General features: G+C 37.2%; 1 protein-coding gene across 1 annotated transcript; it reads right to left on the bottom strand.

Moving 5' to 3' along the window:
• Positions 1-17,134: 17,134 nt before the first annotated feature.
• LOC149225248 (phosphatidylinositol transfer protein PDR16-like) lies at positions 17,135-17,503 on the bottom strand. The gene has a single exon (XM_089379899.1). It carries the CDS (start codon positions 17,501-17,503, stop codon positions 17,135-17,137), a length of 369 nt encoding a protein of 122 aa, XP_089236025.1.
• Positions 17,504-18,179: the final 676 nt, after the last annotated feature.

Genomic DNA, 18,179 nt, shown 5'->3' with positions numbered 1-18,179 from the left:
GCTTTTAATTTGGCATATATAATATTTTCCATTCAGACATCATTGACCTTAAAGATATTATACCCAAGAAAAGAAGAGGGACCAAAGTTAACCAAGAATTGTTGAGTGTCACAATGCCCTTTCAAACTTGCACCACATTTTTCAAAACAAAACAAAACACTTCCACACAAGGTCTTATTTACATACATTGAACAAAACAAAACAAAGAAAGAAAAGACAAGACATGATATGAACAAAAGAAACAAGGAAAATAGACAAGGAAAGATAAATGCGCATAGACAAAAATGCAACCCAAGGCTACTATTGGAAGTAACATTTGAGATCTTGGCCATTAATAGGAAGAGGGTCAATCCTCCCATCTAAGGATTGTAGAAAATAAGTATGATGGGCAAGCTTTTCATGGTTTTGGGTGTGGAGCCTAATTATCTTGCTGATTGTTCAAAGGTTTTTTGCTTCATCCACATTGGATCCCTGTTCCTAACAGGGCAGCAACGCTACTCATATGATCATTGTTAGGGCCTCCCCCTGGTGGGTGTTCAGGGGAAGTGCCCTTGAAGCTAAAAATAGATGAAAAATTTCGTTGTAAAATATTGTAATTTCATAGTCAATTTGGGTTCATTAGTCGGATGATTAGATGGTAAAAGTTATGTTAATTAGGGTTTTTTTTCCCTAGAAGGCAACCCTCGGTTTATATGAGGGAATTATATTGCATTTGTGTATTATTATTCTGAGCGAGAAAGAGAGAGGAGACAGTGAGAGAGCGAAAATGAAATTACAATGGATCTGATGTAGGTTGTATCTCTTCATTTTGCTAGATAATATAAAAGGAAGGAATGGTTGTTTCTCCGTGAACATTGCCCAAATTGGGTGAACCACGTATATCTATGTCTCTCTTGTTTTATGCATTTTTTTATTTGTGTTTTTGCAATATTTTATGCATTTCATTGCCCTGTTAATTAATTTCTAACAATTATTATTAAAGTTGAAGGTGTATTTGGTTGATAAACTTGCAAGAGAGAAGGGTTCCTTGTTCGAGTGGGAGAAATGGGGGAAGATGGTAGGTTTAGGGTCGATAAATTTAATGTCCAAAACTACCAATAGTGGAAGATGCAGATGGAATATTATTTGTATCAGGAATATCTATACCAACCATTAAGCATAAAATCAAAGAAGTCGATGAGTATGACAGACAAAGAATGGGTTATTCTCAACAGAAAGGAACTAGGAACAATACGACTATGTCTGGAAGCATTAGTGACATTCAACATCTCAAAGGAAACTATAATAGAAGGTTTAATTATGGCATTGGCGAAACTATATGAAAAAACCTTGACCTCAAATAAGTTATTTCTTATGAAGCATCTATTTAATATGATAATGTCAGAAGGTGGATCTGTTGTTGATCTTATAAATGAATTTAACATGGTTACCAATTAGTTAAGTTCTGTAGGGGTGAATTTTGATGATGAAGTTAGAAATCTATTGTTTCTGTGCTCATTGCCAGGAATTTGGAATGGCTTAGTGATGGCTATTAGTAACTCTATCTCTAGATCTAGTACTTTAAAGTTTGATGATGTTGTTGGTGCTATCCTTAGCAAGGAAATTTGAAGGAAAATATCAGGTGAGACAATAGGTAATGCTTTGATTGCAAATACTAAAGAAAGAAAAATAGAGAGAGGAAAGAGCTTAGGACATTGCAACAATTCAAGGAAAGACAGATCCAAGTCTAGATAGACGATAGTGTGCTAGAAATGTGAGAATAAAGGACACCTAAAGAAAGACTATAAATCTTGGAAGGGAAAAGAAGGAGATGAACAACAAAAGAACAATCATGAAGCAAATGTGGCATGTGATGTGTTGCAAGATGTTTTCATTCTTTCATGAGAGATTATTATTGATTCCTGGGTAGTAGATTCAGGGGCCTTATTTGATGCCACACTTGATAGGAAACATTTTCATGACTATGTTCAAGGAGATTTTGGACAAGTTCATATGGGTGGTGATAAACCCTATAAAATCGTTGAAATGGGTAAGGTTTTTATAAAAGAAACAAAATGTAAACCAATGGATATTAAAGGAGGTAAGGCATGTTCTAGATCTAAAGAAAAATCTGAGTTCAATAGGGAAATTGTTAGGTGAAGGTTATGTAACTATTTTATAGACAGAACCTAGAAGGTCACTAAAGGAGCCCTAGTAATAGCAAAATGAGAAAAAGTTGGTACATTGTATTTATGCAATGGTATTTCTAATTATGTTAATGCTGTAACCTCAACAAGAGCATATATGACACTTTGACATCATAGGCTCAGGCACATGTGTGAGAAGGGGATGTAGATTCTTCACTCAAGAAATTTGTTGCTAGGTTTGAAGCATGTTGATTTGGATTTCTGTGAAAATTGTGTTTATGGAAAATAGAAGAGAGTCACATTTCTGAAATTTGGTAAGGAAAAGAAGAGCGAAAAAAATAGAGCTTGTGCATACATATGTATGGGGACCTTCTCAGGTATCATCTCTCGATGGCTCTCACTATTATGTTACTTTTATTGATGATGGAACTAGGAAAACCTAGATTTATTATATTCAGAATAAATTTGATGTATTTGATACTTTCAATAAATGGAAAGTTTTGGTTGAGAATGAGACAGGAAAGAAGTTGAAGTGTCTCAAATAAGGGGAATACTACATCAACGAGTTTGATAACTACTATTCAGTGCATGGAATTTGTAGAGAGAATACAGTTTGAGGAACACCACAGGAAAATGGTGTGTTAAAAAGGATGAACAAGACAATCATGGAGCGTGCAAGGTGCATGAGATTGCATGCATTATTTCCCTTAAATTTTTGGGCAGATGTTGTAGATAATGTTATTTATCTAACAAACATAGGAAATTCAAGTTCATTGGATGGTGGTATTCCTGAGGAGGCATGGATAGGTAAAAAAGTAAAGTACTCATTTTTAAAGACTTTTGGTTGTAAAGACTTTGTACACATTAATAAAGAAAATATAACAAAGTTGAGGTAAAATCAAAGATATGTACCTAATTTATTGGATATGGTGTTAATGATTTTGGTTATTGCTATATGATTATAATAATCACAAAATCATTAGGAGTAGAGATGTCATATTCAATGAAAAGGTCTTGTATAAGCATCAGATGCAGGGAAAGAAACAGGGAAAGGAAAATAAAGAAAACACAGTGCTTGATGAGATCACAAAAAAAGTAAAGGTGCTTGAAAATTATAATGATCAACAACCACAACAACAACAACAACAACCATAACAACAACAAATACCTCAAACATGTGAAAGTGGTGTTAGAAGATCTACCAAGATAAGTAGACCCCCTGAATGATACTCACCTTCATTATATTATGTATTGTTGACTGATTCTGGTGAACCAACAAGATATAAAGAAGAAATGCAGGTAGAAATCAGGAGAAATTGGGAGAAAGCCATGGAAGAAGAGATGGAATCCTTGATGCATAATCTGACTTGGGACTTAGTCAAGTTTCTTGTAGGTAAAACAAAATTGCAGAAGAAAATGGTTTTATAGGTTGAAGGAAGAATATGGAGGTAAATAGAGGTATAAGGCTAGATTTTTGGTGAAAGGGTTTGCAAAAAAGAAAGGTATAGACTTTGATGATTTTTTTTCTCATGTTGTTAAAATGACTTCAATCAGAACTATTTTAAGTCTAGTGGCAACAAAAGATTTGCATATTAAGCAGTTAGATGTAAAGACAACCTTTCTCCATGGGGATTTGGAGGAAGAAATATATATGCAGCATCCACAAGGGTATGAGGTCAATGGGAAGGAGAAGTTAGTGTGCAAATTGAAGAAGATATTGTATGACTTAAAATAGGCTCCAAGGCAGCAATATCTAAAATTTGACATGTTTATGTCTGAGCAAGTTTATACTAGATGTCACTCTAACCATTATGTTTATCTTAAAAGGAAAAATGATGGAAGCTATATTATATTTCTATTGTATGTAGATGACATGCTTGTTGTAGGGTCTAACATGCAGGAAATAAATGTGCTCAAAGGAAAATTGGAAAATTCATTTGCAATGAAGGATTTGGGTCTTGCAAAACAAATCCTTGGTATGAGAATAACTAGATACAGGAAAAAATCACAAATTAACATTGTATCAAAGTGAGTATATAGAAAAGGTGTTGGAAATATTTAATATGTAGAATGAAAAACTAGTTAGTACACTTTTGGCTAGCCATTTCAAAAGTAAGGAGATGGTCCCGAGACTCAGGAAGAGATGTATTATATGTGTAAAGTTCCATATGCATCAACAATTGGAAGCTTAATGTATGCAATGGTCTATAAAAGGCTTGATATTGCACATGTAGTGGGATTTGTAAGCAGGTATATGAAATCAAGGAAAAGAGCATTGGATGGCAGTGAAGTGGATTCTCAGGTATTTGAGAGGTACCATAAATCAAGCATTATGCTTTGGTGGTTCAAACATTGCTCTACAAGGATATGTCGATGCAGATATGGTAGGTGATAGAGATAATAGGAGGAGCAACACAGGGTATGCGTTTACTGTAGGTGGAACAATTGTCAATTGGGTTTCATTGCAAAACATTGTTTCACTTTCAACAATGGAAGCAAAGTATGTTGATGCTACAAAGGCTAGTAAAGAAGTGATTTGGTTACAAAGGTTTATAGATGAATTGGGTAAGAAGCAAGAGATGGGCAGGTTAGACAGTGACAACCAAAGTATCATTCATATTACAAGGAACTGATCATTTCATTCCAAGAATAAACATATACAACTAAAGTACCATTTTATATGGTCAGTGTTGAAAGATGGACTGTTGAAGCTAGAAAAGATACGCACTAACCAGAATCCTGTAGATATGTTAACAAAAGTTGTAACCAAGGAGAAACTAAGATTCTGCTCAGTTTCAGTTGGTCTTCAAGTATGATGGTGAAGATAAGAAACAATCAAGTCCAAGTGGAGTCATTTTCCAACAAGTGAAGCAATGGTGGAGTTTATTTAATCAGTCTCCAAGTGGGAGATTGTTGGTGTGGATCTTGATTATCTTCCTAATTTTTTAGAGGCCTTTTGTTTCATTCACATTGGATCTCTATTCCTAACAGGGTGGAAATGTTGCCTGTATGATCGTCATCAGCCCCCCCCCTTCTGGAGGTTCGGGGGCAGCATCCCTAAAGCTAAAAATAGATGAAAAATTGCCTTGTAAAATATTGTAATTCCATAGTCAATATGGGTCATTCATTAAGCGGATGATTTGACAGTAGAAGTTATGTTAATTTATGGTTTTTTGTCCCTATAAGGAAACCCTAAGTTTATATGAGGGAATTGTATTGTGATTGTGTATTATCATTTTGAGCGAGAAAGAGAGAGGAGATCATGTGAGAGCGAAGAGGAAATTGTTAGAAAATTATATATTATGGAGCAATGGAACACATAAAATATTGCAGAAATATAAACACAGAAAACACATAAAACAAGAGAGACACAGATGTACGTGGTTCACCCAGTTTGGGCTACGTCCACGGAGAAACAATCAGTCCTTCCTTTTATATTATCCAGCAAACTGAAGAGATACAACCTACAACAGAGCCGCTGTAACACCCTCTTCGCTCTCAATCTCCTCTCTCTTCCTCACTTAGAATATAGATATACATAGACGCAATACAATTCCCTCATATATAGTGAGGGTTTGCCTTCTAGGGAAAAAACCCCTAAATTAAACATAACTTCTACCGTCAGATCATCCACCTAATGAACGGCCTAGATTGACTAGAAATTACTAGACTTTTAAAAGGCAATTTTACATCTATTTTTAGCTTTAGGGGTGCTACCCCCGAACCCCTGTCGGGGGACCGTTGGCCCCCAGACCCCCCAGTTGGGGGGATTAGCCCCCCTGGACCCCCGTAGAGGGGAGAAGTCCCCCGCGCACCCCCCCACATGGAGGGGTGTACAGTCTTCCTGGGGTATACATCCGGCTGAAACCTTTGAATACAGAAGATAATCAAGCTCCACACCTAACAATCTCCCACTTGGAGACTGATTATAGCAACTCCACCGCTGCTTCATTTGCTAGACAATAACTCCACTTTGGACCTGGCTGTTTCTCATCTTCTTCATCATACTTGAAGACCAATTGAAACTGAGCAGATTCTCAGTTTCTCCCTAGTTACAACTTTTGTTAACATATCTGCAGGATTCTGGCTAGTGTGTATCTTTTCTAGCTTCAACTGTCCATCTTCCAATGCTGACCGTATGAAATGGTACTTGAGCTATATATGTTTAGTCTTGGAATGAAATGCAGAGTTCTTTGCAAGATGTATGGCACTCTGGCTATCACTGTATAACCTTCCCAACTCCTGCTTCTTACCCAATTCATCCATAAATCTTTGTAACCAAATCATTTCTTTACTAGCCTCTATAGCAGCAACATACTCTGCTTCTATTGTTGAAAGTGCAACAACACTTTGGATTTTTGAAACCCAACTAATAGCTGTTCCACCTATAGTAAACACATACCCTATTGTGCTCCTCATGTTATCTCTATCACCTTCCATATCTGCATCAACATATCCCTGTAAAGAAATGTTTGAACCACCAAGGCATAATGCTTGATTTGTGGTACCTCTCAAATGCTTGAGAATCCACTTCACTGCCATCTAATGTTCTTTTCCTGGATTGTTCATGTACTTTCTTACAACTCCCACTACATGTGCAATATCAGGCCTTGTGCAGAACATTGCATACGTTAAGCTTCCAACTGCTAATGCATATGGAACTTTAGACATATGAGCCATTTCTTCCTGAGTCTTGGGACACGCCTCCTTACTTAATTTGAAATGGCTAGCCAAAGGTATACTAATTGGTTTTGCATTCTGCATATTAAACCTTTTCAACACCTTTTCTATGTACTCACTTTGAGACAATGTTAATTTGCGATTCTTCCTGTCTCTAGTTATTCTCATACTAAGGATTTGTTTTGCAGCACCCAAATCCTTCATTGCAAATGAGTTTGCCAATTTCCTTTTGAGCACATTTATTTCCTGCATGTTAGAACCTGCAACAAGCATGTCATCTACATACAATAACAATATAATATAGCTACCATCATTTTGGCTTTCGAGATAAACAAAATGATCAGAGTGACATCTAGTATAACCTTGTTCAGACATAAACCTGTCAAATTTTAGATACCACTGCCTTGGAGCCTATTTAAGCCATACAAGCTCTTCTTTAACCTGCATACTACTTTCTCCTTTCCTTTTAACTCATATCCTTGTGGCTGCTGCATATATATCTCTTCCTCCAAATCCCCATGGAGAAAGGTTGTCTTTACATCTAACTGCTCAAGATGTAAATCTTCAATAGCTACTAGACTTAGAATAGTTCTAATTGAAGTCATTTTAACAACAGGAGGAAATATTTCATCAAAATCAATACCTTTCTTCTGTGCAAACCCCTTCACCACAAGTCTAGCTTGTACCTTTGTTTTCCTCCATCTTCTTCCTTCAGCCTATAAACCCATTTATTATGCAATGTTGTTTTACCTGTAGGCAACCTGACTAAGTCCCAAGTCTAATTATGTGCTAAGGAGTCCATCTCTTCTTTCATGGCTTGCTCCCACTTCTTCCTAGTTTCTACCTGCACTACTTCTTCATAACATTCTGGTTCACCATAATCATTCAACAATACATAATATAATGAAGGAGAGTATCGTTCAAGGGGTCTACTTATCTTGGTAGATCTTCTAACACCACTTTCAGGTGTTTGAAGTGCTTGTTGTTGTTGTGGTTGTTGTTCTAGCTATTGATCATTATGATTTTCAGGCACCATCACTTTTCCTATGATATCGTCAAGCACTGTGTATTCTCTGTTTTCTTTTTCTTGTTTCTTTTCTTGCAACTGATTCTTATACAAGACCTTTTCATTGAATATTAAATCTCTACTCCTAATGATTTTGTGATTTTCATAATCGTATAAGCGATAACCAAAATCATTAACACCATATCCATTAAAGATACATTTCTTTGATTTTGCCTCAAGCTTTGTTCTATTTTCTTTGTTAATGTGGACAAAGGCTTCACAACCAAAAGTTTTTAAAAATGAGTAGTATACTTTTTTACCTGTCCATGCCTCCTCTGGAATACCACCATCTAAGGAACTTGAAGGTCCTCTGTTTATTAGATAAATAACAGTATCTACAACATCTTCCCAAAATTGTAAAGGCAATCCTACATGCAATCTCATGCACCTTGCACGCTCCATGATTGTCCTGTTCATCATTTCTGACACACCATTTTCTTGTGGTGTTCCTGGAACTGTCTTCTCTCTGCGAATTCCATTCTCTGAACAGTACCTATCAAACTCTTTGTTGCAATATTCACCTCCATTATCTGATCTGAGACACTTCAACCTTTTCCCTGTCTCATTTTGAACCAAAGCTTTCCATTTCTTGAAAGTATCAAATACATCAGATTTATTTCGAATACAATAAATCCAGGTTTTTCTGGTTGCGTCATCAATAAAAGTAACATAATAACGAGAGCCACCAAGAGATGATACCTAAGCAGGTCCCCATACATCTGTATGCACAAGCTCTAATTTTTCGCTCTTCTTTTCTTTCCCAACTCTAAGGAATCTGACTCTCTTCTGTTTTCCATAAACACAATTCTCACAGAATTTTAAATCAACATGCTTCAAACCTGGCAACAAATCTTGAGTGAAGAATCTGCATTCCCTTCTCACTCATGTGCCTGAGCCTATGATGCCACAATGCCGTATCTTCTCCTGTAGAGGTTAAAGCATTAACAGAATTAGAAATACCATTACATAAATACAATGTACCAACCTTTTCTCCTTTCGCTATTACTAGGGATCCTTTAGTGACCTTCCAGGTTTTATATGTGAAGGTAGTTACGCAACCTTCACCTCCCAACTGCCCTGTTGAAATTAGATTTTTCTTCAGATCTGGAACATGCCTTACCTTCTTCAATAGCCATTGATTTCAATTTTGCTGTTTTATGAAAACTGTACCCATTCCAACGATTTTACAGGGTTTATCATCACCCAACCAAACCTGTCCAAAATCTCCTTGAACATAATCATGAAAATGTTTCCTATTAGGTGTGGCATGGAATGAGGCCCCTGAATCTACCACCCAGGCATCAATAATATTTTCTAATGAAAGAATGAAAGCATCTTGCAACACATCACCAGTTACATTTGCTTCATGACTAGTTTCTTGCTGCGCATCTCCTTCTTTTCCCTTCCGAGACTTGCAGTCTTTCTTCAGGTGTCCTTTCTTCCCACATTTCCAGCACATTATCCCTGATCTGGACTTGGATCTGCCTTTTCTTGACTTACTGCGATATCCTGGGCTCTTTCCTCTTTCCATTTTTCTTCCCCTAGTCTCTGCAGTCAAAGCATTACCTGATGTCTCACCGGAGCTTTTCCGTCGCATTTCCTCGCTAAGGATTGCACCAACAACATCATCAAACTTTAAAGTACTAGATCCAGAGATAGAGTTACTAACGGCCATAACTAAACCATTCCAACTTTCTAGCAATGAGCACAGAAATAACAGAGCCCTAACTTCATCATCAAAATTTACCCCTACAGAACTTAACTGACTTGTAACTGTATTAAAATCATTTAAATGATCTGCAACAGATCCACCTTCTGAAATCTTCATATTAAATAAACGCTTCATAAGAAATACCTTATTTGAGGCTGAGGGTTTTTCATACAGTTTGGCCAATGCCGACATTAAACCCTGTGTTGTCATTTCCTTTGAAATATTAAACGCTACCGATGCCGCTAGGCATAACCGTATTGTTCCAAGTGCCTTTCTGTCTAGAATATCCCATTTTGTGTCTGTCATACTCATCGGCTTCTTTGTCTTTCTGCTCAATGGTAGGTACAGATCTCTCTGATACAGATAATCTTCCATCTGCATCTTCCATAGCTGGTAGTTTTGGCCGTTGAATTTTTCGACCCTAAACCTACCATATTCCGCCATTTCTCCCACTCGAACTAGGAACCCTTCTCTCCTGCGAGTTTATCAGCCAAATAGACCTTCGGCTCTGATACCAGTTGTTAGAAAATTATATATTACGGAGCAATGGAACACATAAAATATTGTAGAAATATAAACACAGAATACACATAAAACAAGAGAGACACAGACATATGTGGTTCACCTAGTTTGGGCTACGTCCACGGAGAAACAATCAGTCCTTCCTTTTATATTATCTAGCAAACTGAAGAGAGACAACCTACAATAGATTTGCTATAACAACCTCTTTGCTCTCAATCTCCTCTCTCTTCCTCACTCAAAATACAGATATACATAGACGCAATACAATTCCCTCATATATAGTGAGGGGTTGCCTTATAGGGCAAAAAACCCTAAATTAAACATAACTTCTACCGTCAGATCATCCGCCTAATGAACAACCTAGATTGACTAGAAATTACTAGACTTTTAAAAGGAAATTTTACATCTATTTTTAGCTTTGAGGGTGCTGCCCCTGAACCCTCTCCGGGGGACCGCTGACCCCCAGACCCCCCAGCCAGGGGGGAGAAGTCCCCCCCGCACCCCCCCCCGTGTGGAGGGGTGTACAATCTTCTTGGGGCATACATCCGGTTGAAACCTTTGAATACAGAAGATAATCAAGCTCCACACCCAACAGAAATTATAGCGGATCTACTATAGGTTGTATCTCTTCGTTTTGATGGAGAATATAAAAGGAAGGATTAGGTGTTTCTCCATGGACATAGCCAAAATTGGGTGAACCACATATATTTGTGTTTCTCTTGTTTTATGCGTTTATGCAATATTTTTTGTGTTTCATTGCTTCGTTAATTAATTTCTAACACTTGGATGGTAAAGGGTCTGATCCATAGGGATTGAAATTTGGTGTGTTTACCTTTGTCTTCATGGGCCTTATCCCGTTTCAATACTAGGTCTCCCACACCAAACTCCTTGTTCCCTGCAAAGTTCTTATCAAACCAACATTTGATACGACTTTGGTGCAAAACAAACTTTTCTTTTGTCTTATGCTTTTCTTACTCTAACTTTAGAAGGGTGTTTATCCTACTTTGAACAAAAAGACATAATTTACCTTTGGATTCTTGAGAAAGTTGTAAGGCCATGAGGTATAATTTCAGAGTAATTATAGACTCTTTTCTATACACGAGGAAGTAAGGGGAGGTCTTCAGATAGGGCTTAGGGCTAACACAGTCAACCCATAAAGCATTCACCAATGCATTATGCTAGTTCCTTTTCTTAGAGTAAATAGTTTTCTTGATGATACAAATTAAGTTCTTATTAGTAGATTCAACTAAACCTTTTCCTTGAGGGTAATAGTTAGATGAGTGCTTTAAAATAATATCATTTTCCAATGCAAAACCATAAATATTTTAGCAATGAAAAGTAAGTTGCATTGTCAAAAAAAAGTGACATAGGAACGACAAACCTAATAATGATATTTTTTTTGATGAAGTGCATTAATTCTTGCTCATTCACTTATTTTAACAAAACTACTTCAACCCACTGAGTGAATTAATCGGTGGCAGCTAGGATATATCGATGTTGCTTTGATGAACGAGAAAAAATCTCTCCAATAACCTCTAACCCACATTAGCGGCAATGGGGTTGTTGACTTCTTATTGTGACCAACACATCTTTGACATAAAGTACACTTATGAGTGTAGGCATGTGCATCCTTAAATAGTGTGGGACAATAGTAATTGATTCGCTTTACTTTGTGAGATGTAGTATCACTTGCATAATGCTCACTAGTTGGCCCATCGTGTTGGCCCTTTAATACCCTTTTCGAATATTGTGCTTCCAAGCATCTGAGTAAGACACCATTGTGGTGTTTTTGGAAAAGCACACCATGAACAAGTTGATAAGATAAAGCTTTAAGATGAATTTCCCTCTTCTATTTTGTTGATAAGTGTGAGGGAAAAAGGTGGCTTTCTCTACATACTACCGTACATCAATGTACCAAGATGTGGTTGTGCTTTATGGTTAGCTTGATCGACATTGTACATTTTAATTTCTTGTTCCCATCCAGAAGAATCCTCTTTTGGTGAATTGATTTCTTTTGCTACAAGTCGACAGAGACCATGGCCTTTAATTGTAAGAACTGGCTTGAATTATAGATCATATTCTTGAAATCTTTTCATCTAGTTCGCCATCCTCTCACCCAACAAAAAGAGTGATCGAACCACTGGGTGAGGCACAAAGATGATAAAGTGACTTTTCAAGAAGTAAGGCTTGAGTGCTTCACCACCTTATAAACTACATAGGCTTGTTTATCTATGCCAAGATAATTCAATTTCGATCCTTCCAAGCCAACACTCATAAATGATATTGGCCACTCATTTCCTTGATCGTCCTTTTGACTCAAAACGTCTGTAATAGATGTATCAAAAGAAAAAGTATACAAGAATTTTTTTATATTAACTTCCGGACTATATAAGGTTGGGGTATCGATAATCACTTATTTAATCCAGGCAAAATCATCTTTCTCCCTCTAGTCCCATTTATATATCACATTCTTCTTGATCATCTCTTGCAATGGTTTAATAATTTGTTCATAAATAGAGATAAACTTCCAAAGAAAGTTGATTTTACCCAAGAAGGATTACATGTCTTTCTTGTTCACGAGAAAGGGAATCTGAGAAATAGTCTTGACCTGCTTCAGGTCCACTTTAATCCCACCCTTGGCTATAATGTGTCCCAAGAGGTTCCCCTTAGATACTCTGAAGATGCTCTTCTTTGTATTTAAAGATATACCATGTTTCCGACACCACTCAAAGATTTGCCTTAGATGACGAAAATGATCAGATCTTTTATTTGAAAACAATGTGAAATCATCTAAGTAAACAACCACACTATGGTCGACTAGTCCTTGGAACATGATGTCCATAACTTGCTGAAAGGTAGCACCAACATTTATGAGTCCAAACGACATTTTTTGAAATGCAAATGTACCCCATTTAGTCCTGAAAGTTGATTTTAATTTATTGGGTTCCGCTACTAGAACTTGGTTGTATCCATAAAAATTTTCCAATAGTGAGAACATTTCTGACCCAAATACCATTTGGGTTATCTTCTCCATAGATGTAACACTATAATTATATTTATCTGAAGCCCAGTTTAGGTTGCGAAAATCTACACATAAGCATATTTCTCCAAACTTCTTTCTAACTAGAACCAAATTAGAAACCCAGGTAGAATGACGAACTTTAAAGATGATCCGAGCATCCAACAAATTCCTTAGTTATTTCTAAATCAAGTGTTCAAGCGTAGGATGAACTTTTCTTAAATTTTGCTGAAATGGATTTACCCCTTCCTTTATAGGTATCACGTGTTGGATGATTCACGTATCATAGGTTTTCAAATCATCATATGTCCACGTGAACACATCTTAGTACTATTTGAAAAGATGAATAAAGGCTTGTCGTTCTTGGGGGGACAACATGTACCGAGGTTCAGATACTTCAAATCTTCTGTTATCTCAAAATCAGGCCCTGGAAGGCTGCAGACCAGGAAGACTTCAAGTAACTGTTTCAAACCAATCTTTTAACTAAGGCTTAGCCTCCTTAGCCTGAGAGGGCTCTCTCAAAGGATTAAAGGTTTTTGATTATGATCAAGATGGCTAACTCTTGTGAAACAAAGAAAAATGAAAATGGTGGAAACACAACTAACAAGTATCCATTGGGCTTATGGAGTCATATATGATTCAATATTAACAGTAGGGTTGGCTTTGCATAAAAGTCAAGGCATTCAGATTTCAACATATGTAGAACACACCAAACACATAGAAGGCAATTTATGAGTATATGAAGGAAATTAGAACACTGTAAGTGATTTCTAAGTAATCAAATACTCATAACACTGTAGATAACATGAAAAGACAACAAAAGAAACTCATACATTGAACTCTCTATGATTCTTGAGAAGCATAAGCCAGTACTGTATTACCAAAAAACAGAGTCTTTACATAAGCCAAATATCAGAGCTTTTTTTCATAAATTTCCAACCCGTATTACATTGCTCTCTCTCCTATAAATAGAGCTCTTCTACCTAATTCAGATTCCTCCTCAAGCATGAGGGGAACTCGAATTCTCTTTATTATGACACCTATTGACATATTAAACTAACTATTAAAAGCAACTTACTACTAATTGACAGCTCTAGAAACCTAAAACAATTAGGATTCTAATTCTTCATCATGCTGAACATAGCATTTATTAAAATCAAGATTCATTCCCTGACAAGTGGTTTCCTTCAGCTTTAGCCTTGATGGATGTTTAAGGCTCTTTGCTGGCCCTTACTGTCTTATCTCTTCACTGCTGCTAAGAAATAGGAAATTGCTCCTATTTTATGCTTTTGGTTTCCTAAAAGATATTCTGAAATAATTAACCATGTTGATCTTCTTGAATTAGTCAACAATCTATTGGAGTGCCACGTCCTTCATGTGCTGTCGACCTTTTCCTTGTTGAATGTTGACACCTGTTACATGATCCTTTGAAGAAATTCCCTTTTCAAAAATTTTCCCTCGGCTCAAAATTGGTTGACTGAGTTTTGATTATGTAGCTACAGCAGTTTCGTAGTGCGCTACGAAACTGTTGTGCGTTAGGCATCATCTTCATTAGTTTAATAGTGCGCTACGAAACTGCTGTGCAATCACCAAAACACAGCTTAAATATCAAACTCTGATTGTCTTGAGCTTTCTTTTCTTGAATTGTCTTTTTCATCTGCCCTAAAATTACTAGCTGGATATGGATAGTCCACCGTAGCAAGGTTACTGTATGCTAAGCTTAACCAGTCTTGTACTTCCTTTGTGCTTTTGAGATCCCTGCACATGCAAAACTTCTTGCTAAGATTTTGTAACCCTTCATCTCTTTCACCATATGTCTCCAATGCTTTCCATGATTGTTGTATCACCTTGAAACAATTCTCACTTTCCCGTTTGAAATCATTGAAACAAGATTGTAGAATATATCAGATGGTACAATGTCTTCAAACTGCAATATTGGCGCAGATGAAGCTAGGGCACCTATTGCAATATGTGGATATTTCAACCTCATCCAAGCAGCTAACATTCCACCATAAGAACCACCAATGTATCTGTTCCACCTGAGCCTCTATACTGACTATCATCTGTTGAAAGGGTACTTGACATGGAACAAAACTCAGAAACAATGGAGTTACAAAAAGAACAGCGCTGATTATTCAGTAGGTGCCGTGAAATACACTGAATACAAGACTTGTAGTTGCATGGAATAAATAGTGTGTCAATTTCACAGGCATATCAGATGCAGCAAGTTTCTCCGTCCTTTCTGTTTGAATTTGGTATTTGTCTATCTGCTTTTGATTTCGATTTGACATTTTATATAAAGCAATTTAGTTCAACTAACCTTTTTTTTCCAAAGGAAAAAACAGTAACTTTTTATTAAAAAGATAATGAAAAGTTACACTAGCATATGCTCTGAAACATTCTGTAAGCTGCCACAAGGGCACGAGTGCATTTGCACCCACCGCATCGTTAGAAGACTAACGTGCACAAAGAAAAAGAAAAAGAGAAAAGAGAGGAGAAGGAAGAAAAGGGCAAAAAACTGAACTCACACTTCAAGTTTTTCTCCCCTTTTTCTTTTCGACCTTACGCCACTCTCCTTGAGTGGGCTCGATCGAAGCAATGACTATCTGTGTTTCTGAATTCTGTGGGCCAGTTTCTTTGTCTGAGTCTGAAGTATCAGAGTGGTGCTGCCGTTTGATGCCTCCCATGCTTGGATCCACTCTTGTCATCTCTGTCTTGTTGTTCGGTGTGGTTCCCTTCTGATTCTCCATTTCTTGAGATACCTCAGTCTTCTCTGCAGGGGCCTCTTCCACCTCTGCTTCTGATTCTTCTTCCTCTGAGTCTGGGGGTGAGAATTTCCATCCTTTCTTCTGCTTCCCCTTCTGCTTCTTTTTACTGTTTACTTTCTTGTCTTCTGGACATGAACTTTGCAGGTGTCCTGTCTGCCTACAGAGCCTGCATCTGAAAGCGGTGTTTTCATAATCTAGTACTTGCAACCAGTTTTGTTGTTTGTAGATCAGCCTTATATTGTCCGGCAGCCCTTTACTTAAATCTACTTCCACACAAATACGTGCGAATGTGTAGATCCTTTCATTAATCCTTTCCAGGTCCGTTTTGATATATTTCCCTAAGCTGTTCCCAATGCCTTCCAAGACTTGTTCATTCCAAAAGTGTTTAGTTCAACTAACCTTGCCAGAGAAGGATCACCTTTGAAAACCCCAACCTCGTTATAGTCCAGTAAATACTGTAAATTGGATTCAACTTCTGATGAGCAATCCATATTCACGAATGCTTGCATCAAATCGTTCTGTACACCATGATGATACAGTTTTGTCTGCGAGGTTCAAAATCATTCCTACGAGGGGTGCCAAAATCATTCCCCGGTTTATTTTTTCTAAAGATTGACCCTGCTGTTTGAGTGTATTGTCAAAAAGTTCAGCATCTGCAGTTGACGTTGTATGATTTAGCACAAAAACAATTAATTCAGTCAACCTTATCATATTTGTTTCAGGCCCACAAAGAAAGGCTTGTGGCATTTCACAAGTGAAAAACTCAAGAATCCTTGCAAGATTACAAGAAAGCTCAAAGATGATGATGCATTTCCTTAATTGCAAATCTGGGACCTGGTAATGTTCTCCCATCTCCTTAAGTGAAACAGAAAACTCAGTAATAGTCCAACTCAGGGTGTTAAACAAGCGATTAAGGAAAGACGCAAACAGCTTTTCATCCAAGTAGCACTTTTTCCACAGTAAATCCTGAAAAAGATTAGACCAAGATTCTCCGTGTTTTGATGTTCCAAATCTAGAACCCTTACAAAACCGCAGAAGAATGTTTGTTACTGGAACCCAAAACCGATTATCAAATGCTGAAAGTAATGCGCCAGGCATCCTTTCCGCTGCTACTTCATTTCTTTCAACGGCAACCATGTACTCTTTATATTGTACTAATACTGATATGGACTGTTAAAGAACACCTCTTAGATTAAGTAGGTCCTCCTTTGCATTGCAAAGCTGTCTAGAAAGGAAACTGAATTAAAAAGGGCACATGTGAATTCCGGTTAGATGTGTAGCCAATTGAGTAGCAGCTGAGCCATCTTGCTTTTGGAATGTCTTTGGATCAAGAAAGTACTTGACAATCTTCCAAAAGGTTTCAATAATTCTTGGAGGGTTATACAGAAAGGCAACAGCCAAACGCTCTGGATAGTGCTTTTGTAAAACATTTGCAGTTTCGCGAGCTGTCTTAATGGGCACAGAATTGGACAATGACCACCCATTGAAGTCGATTAGCCGAACCATCTGTTCCTGACCAGGTGGAAAATTCATAATGGCATTCTCAATAAGATAAACCAGGTGGCACAGTTGATTTTCTTGAGACGTTGTATTCTGTTTTCCAGGCTTCATCAAAAGAACAGTTCACCCATTTCCCAGTACTCTGCAGTCTTTATATCTCCATCTGAGGGTTTTAAGTGTGCAACATGATCAACAGAAATCCGCTCTGCCTCCACAGTCCCTATAATGTTCTGATGGTGAAATTATTCTGAAACAAAACCGCAAATCTGTCTGTTCTGCATCCACCTTAATAAAAAACCAAAAAGGTTATCTTAAAATCATTAAATATAATAAATTGAACAATACTTGGCGGTGATCAATTTTATTTGCCAGCTGTCATCTGTAAGGGGTGCCATTTGACCCAGCAATACCAATTTTGTCCATATCTTGAGAAATATAAGCCCAAAAGCTCAATCTTGAAAGAAAACTAAACTCGGACTAACACTAAACCTTTACAATTAAAATGATGTGAACCATTTAGAAATTGTTTCTTAGGTGATAACATCTTCCTTGGTGCCCAAATTAGCATGCTCATGCAACAATGTGGAATTGTGGGTCTTTGCGTTGATTGGTCCCCTGAAGTGGTTTTGTAGGTCATAAATATTCCATAAAGATTCCACACCCTTAGGCATGGGGTTCCCTTTATGTGTCAGAGTTTATTCCTGCAAATCCCTTTCGTGCTCATCTTCATTGATCGCGACATCTTTAAACACGTCAGCGTTAGCCATAAAATACATTATCTACTGGT

Source organism: Pinus tabuliformis, chromosome J (genome assembly GCF_031772625.1).
Source record: "Pinus tabuliformis cultivar Carrire ecotype Pingquan chromosome J, CPIR1, whole genome shotgun sequence".
Classification (NCBI taxonomy): domain Eukaryota; kingdom Viridiplantae; phylum Streptophyta; class Pinopsida; order Pinales; family Pinaceae; genus Pinus; species Pinus tabuliformis.
The sequence above is the reverse complement of the archived record's forward strand: the minus strand, read 5'-3'. Positions and strand labels throughout refer to the sequence as shown.

Bases quoted from the DNA above. Each gene is read 5' to 3' on its own strand.
- LOC149225248 (XM_089379899.1), bottom strand. From the start codon at position 17,503: ATGAAGCCTGGAAAACAGAATACAACGTCTCAAGAAAATCAACTGTGC.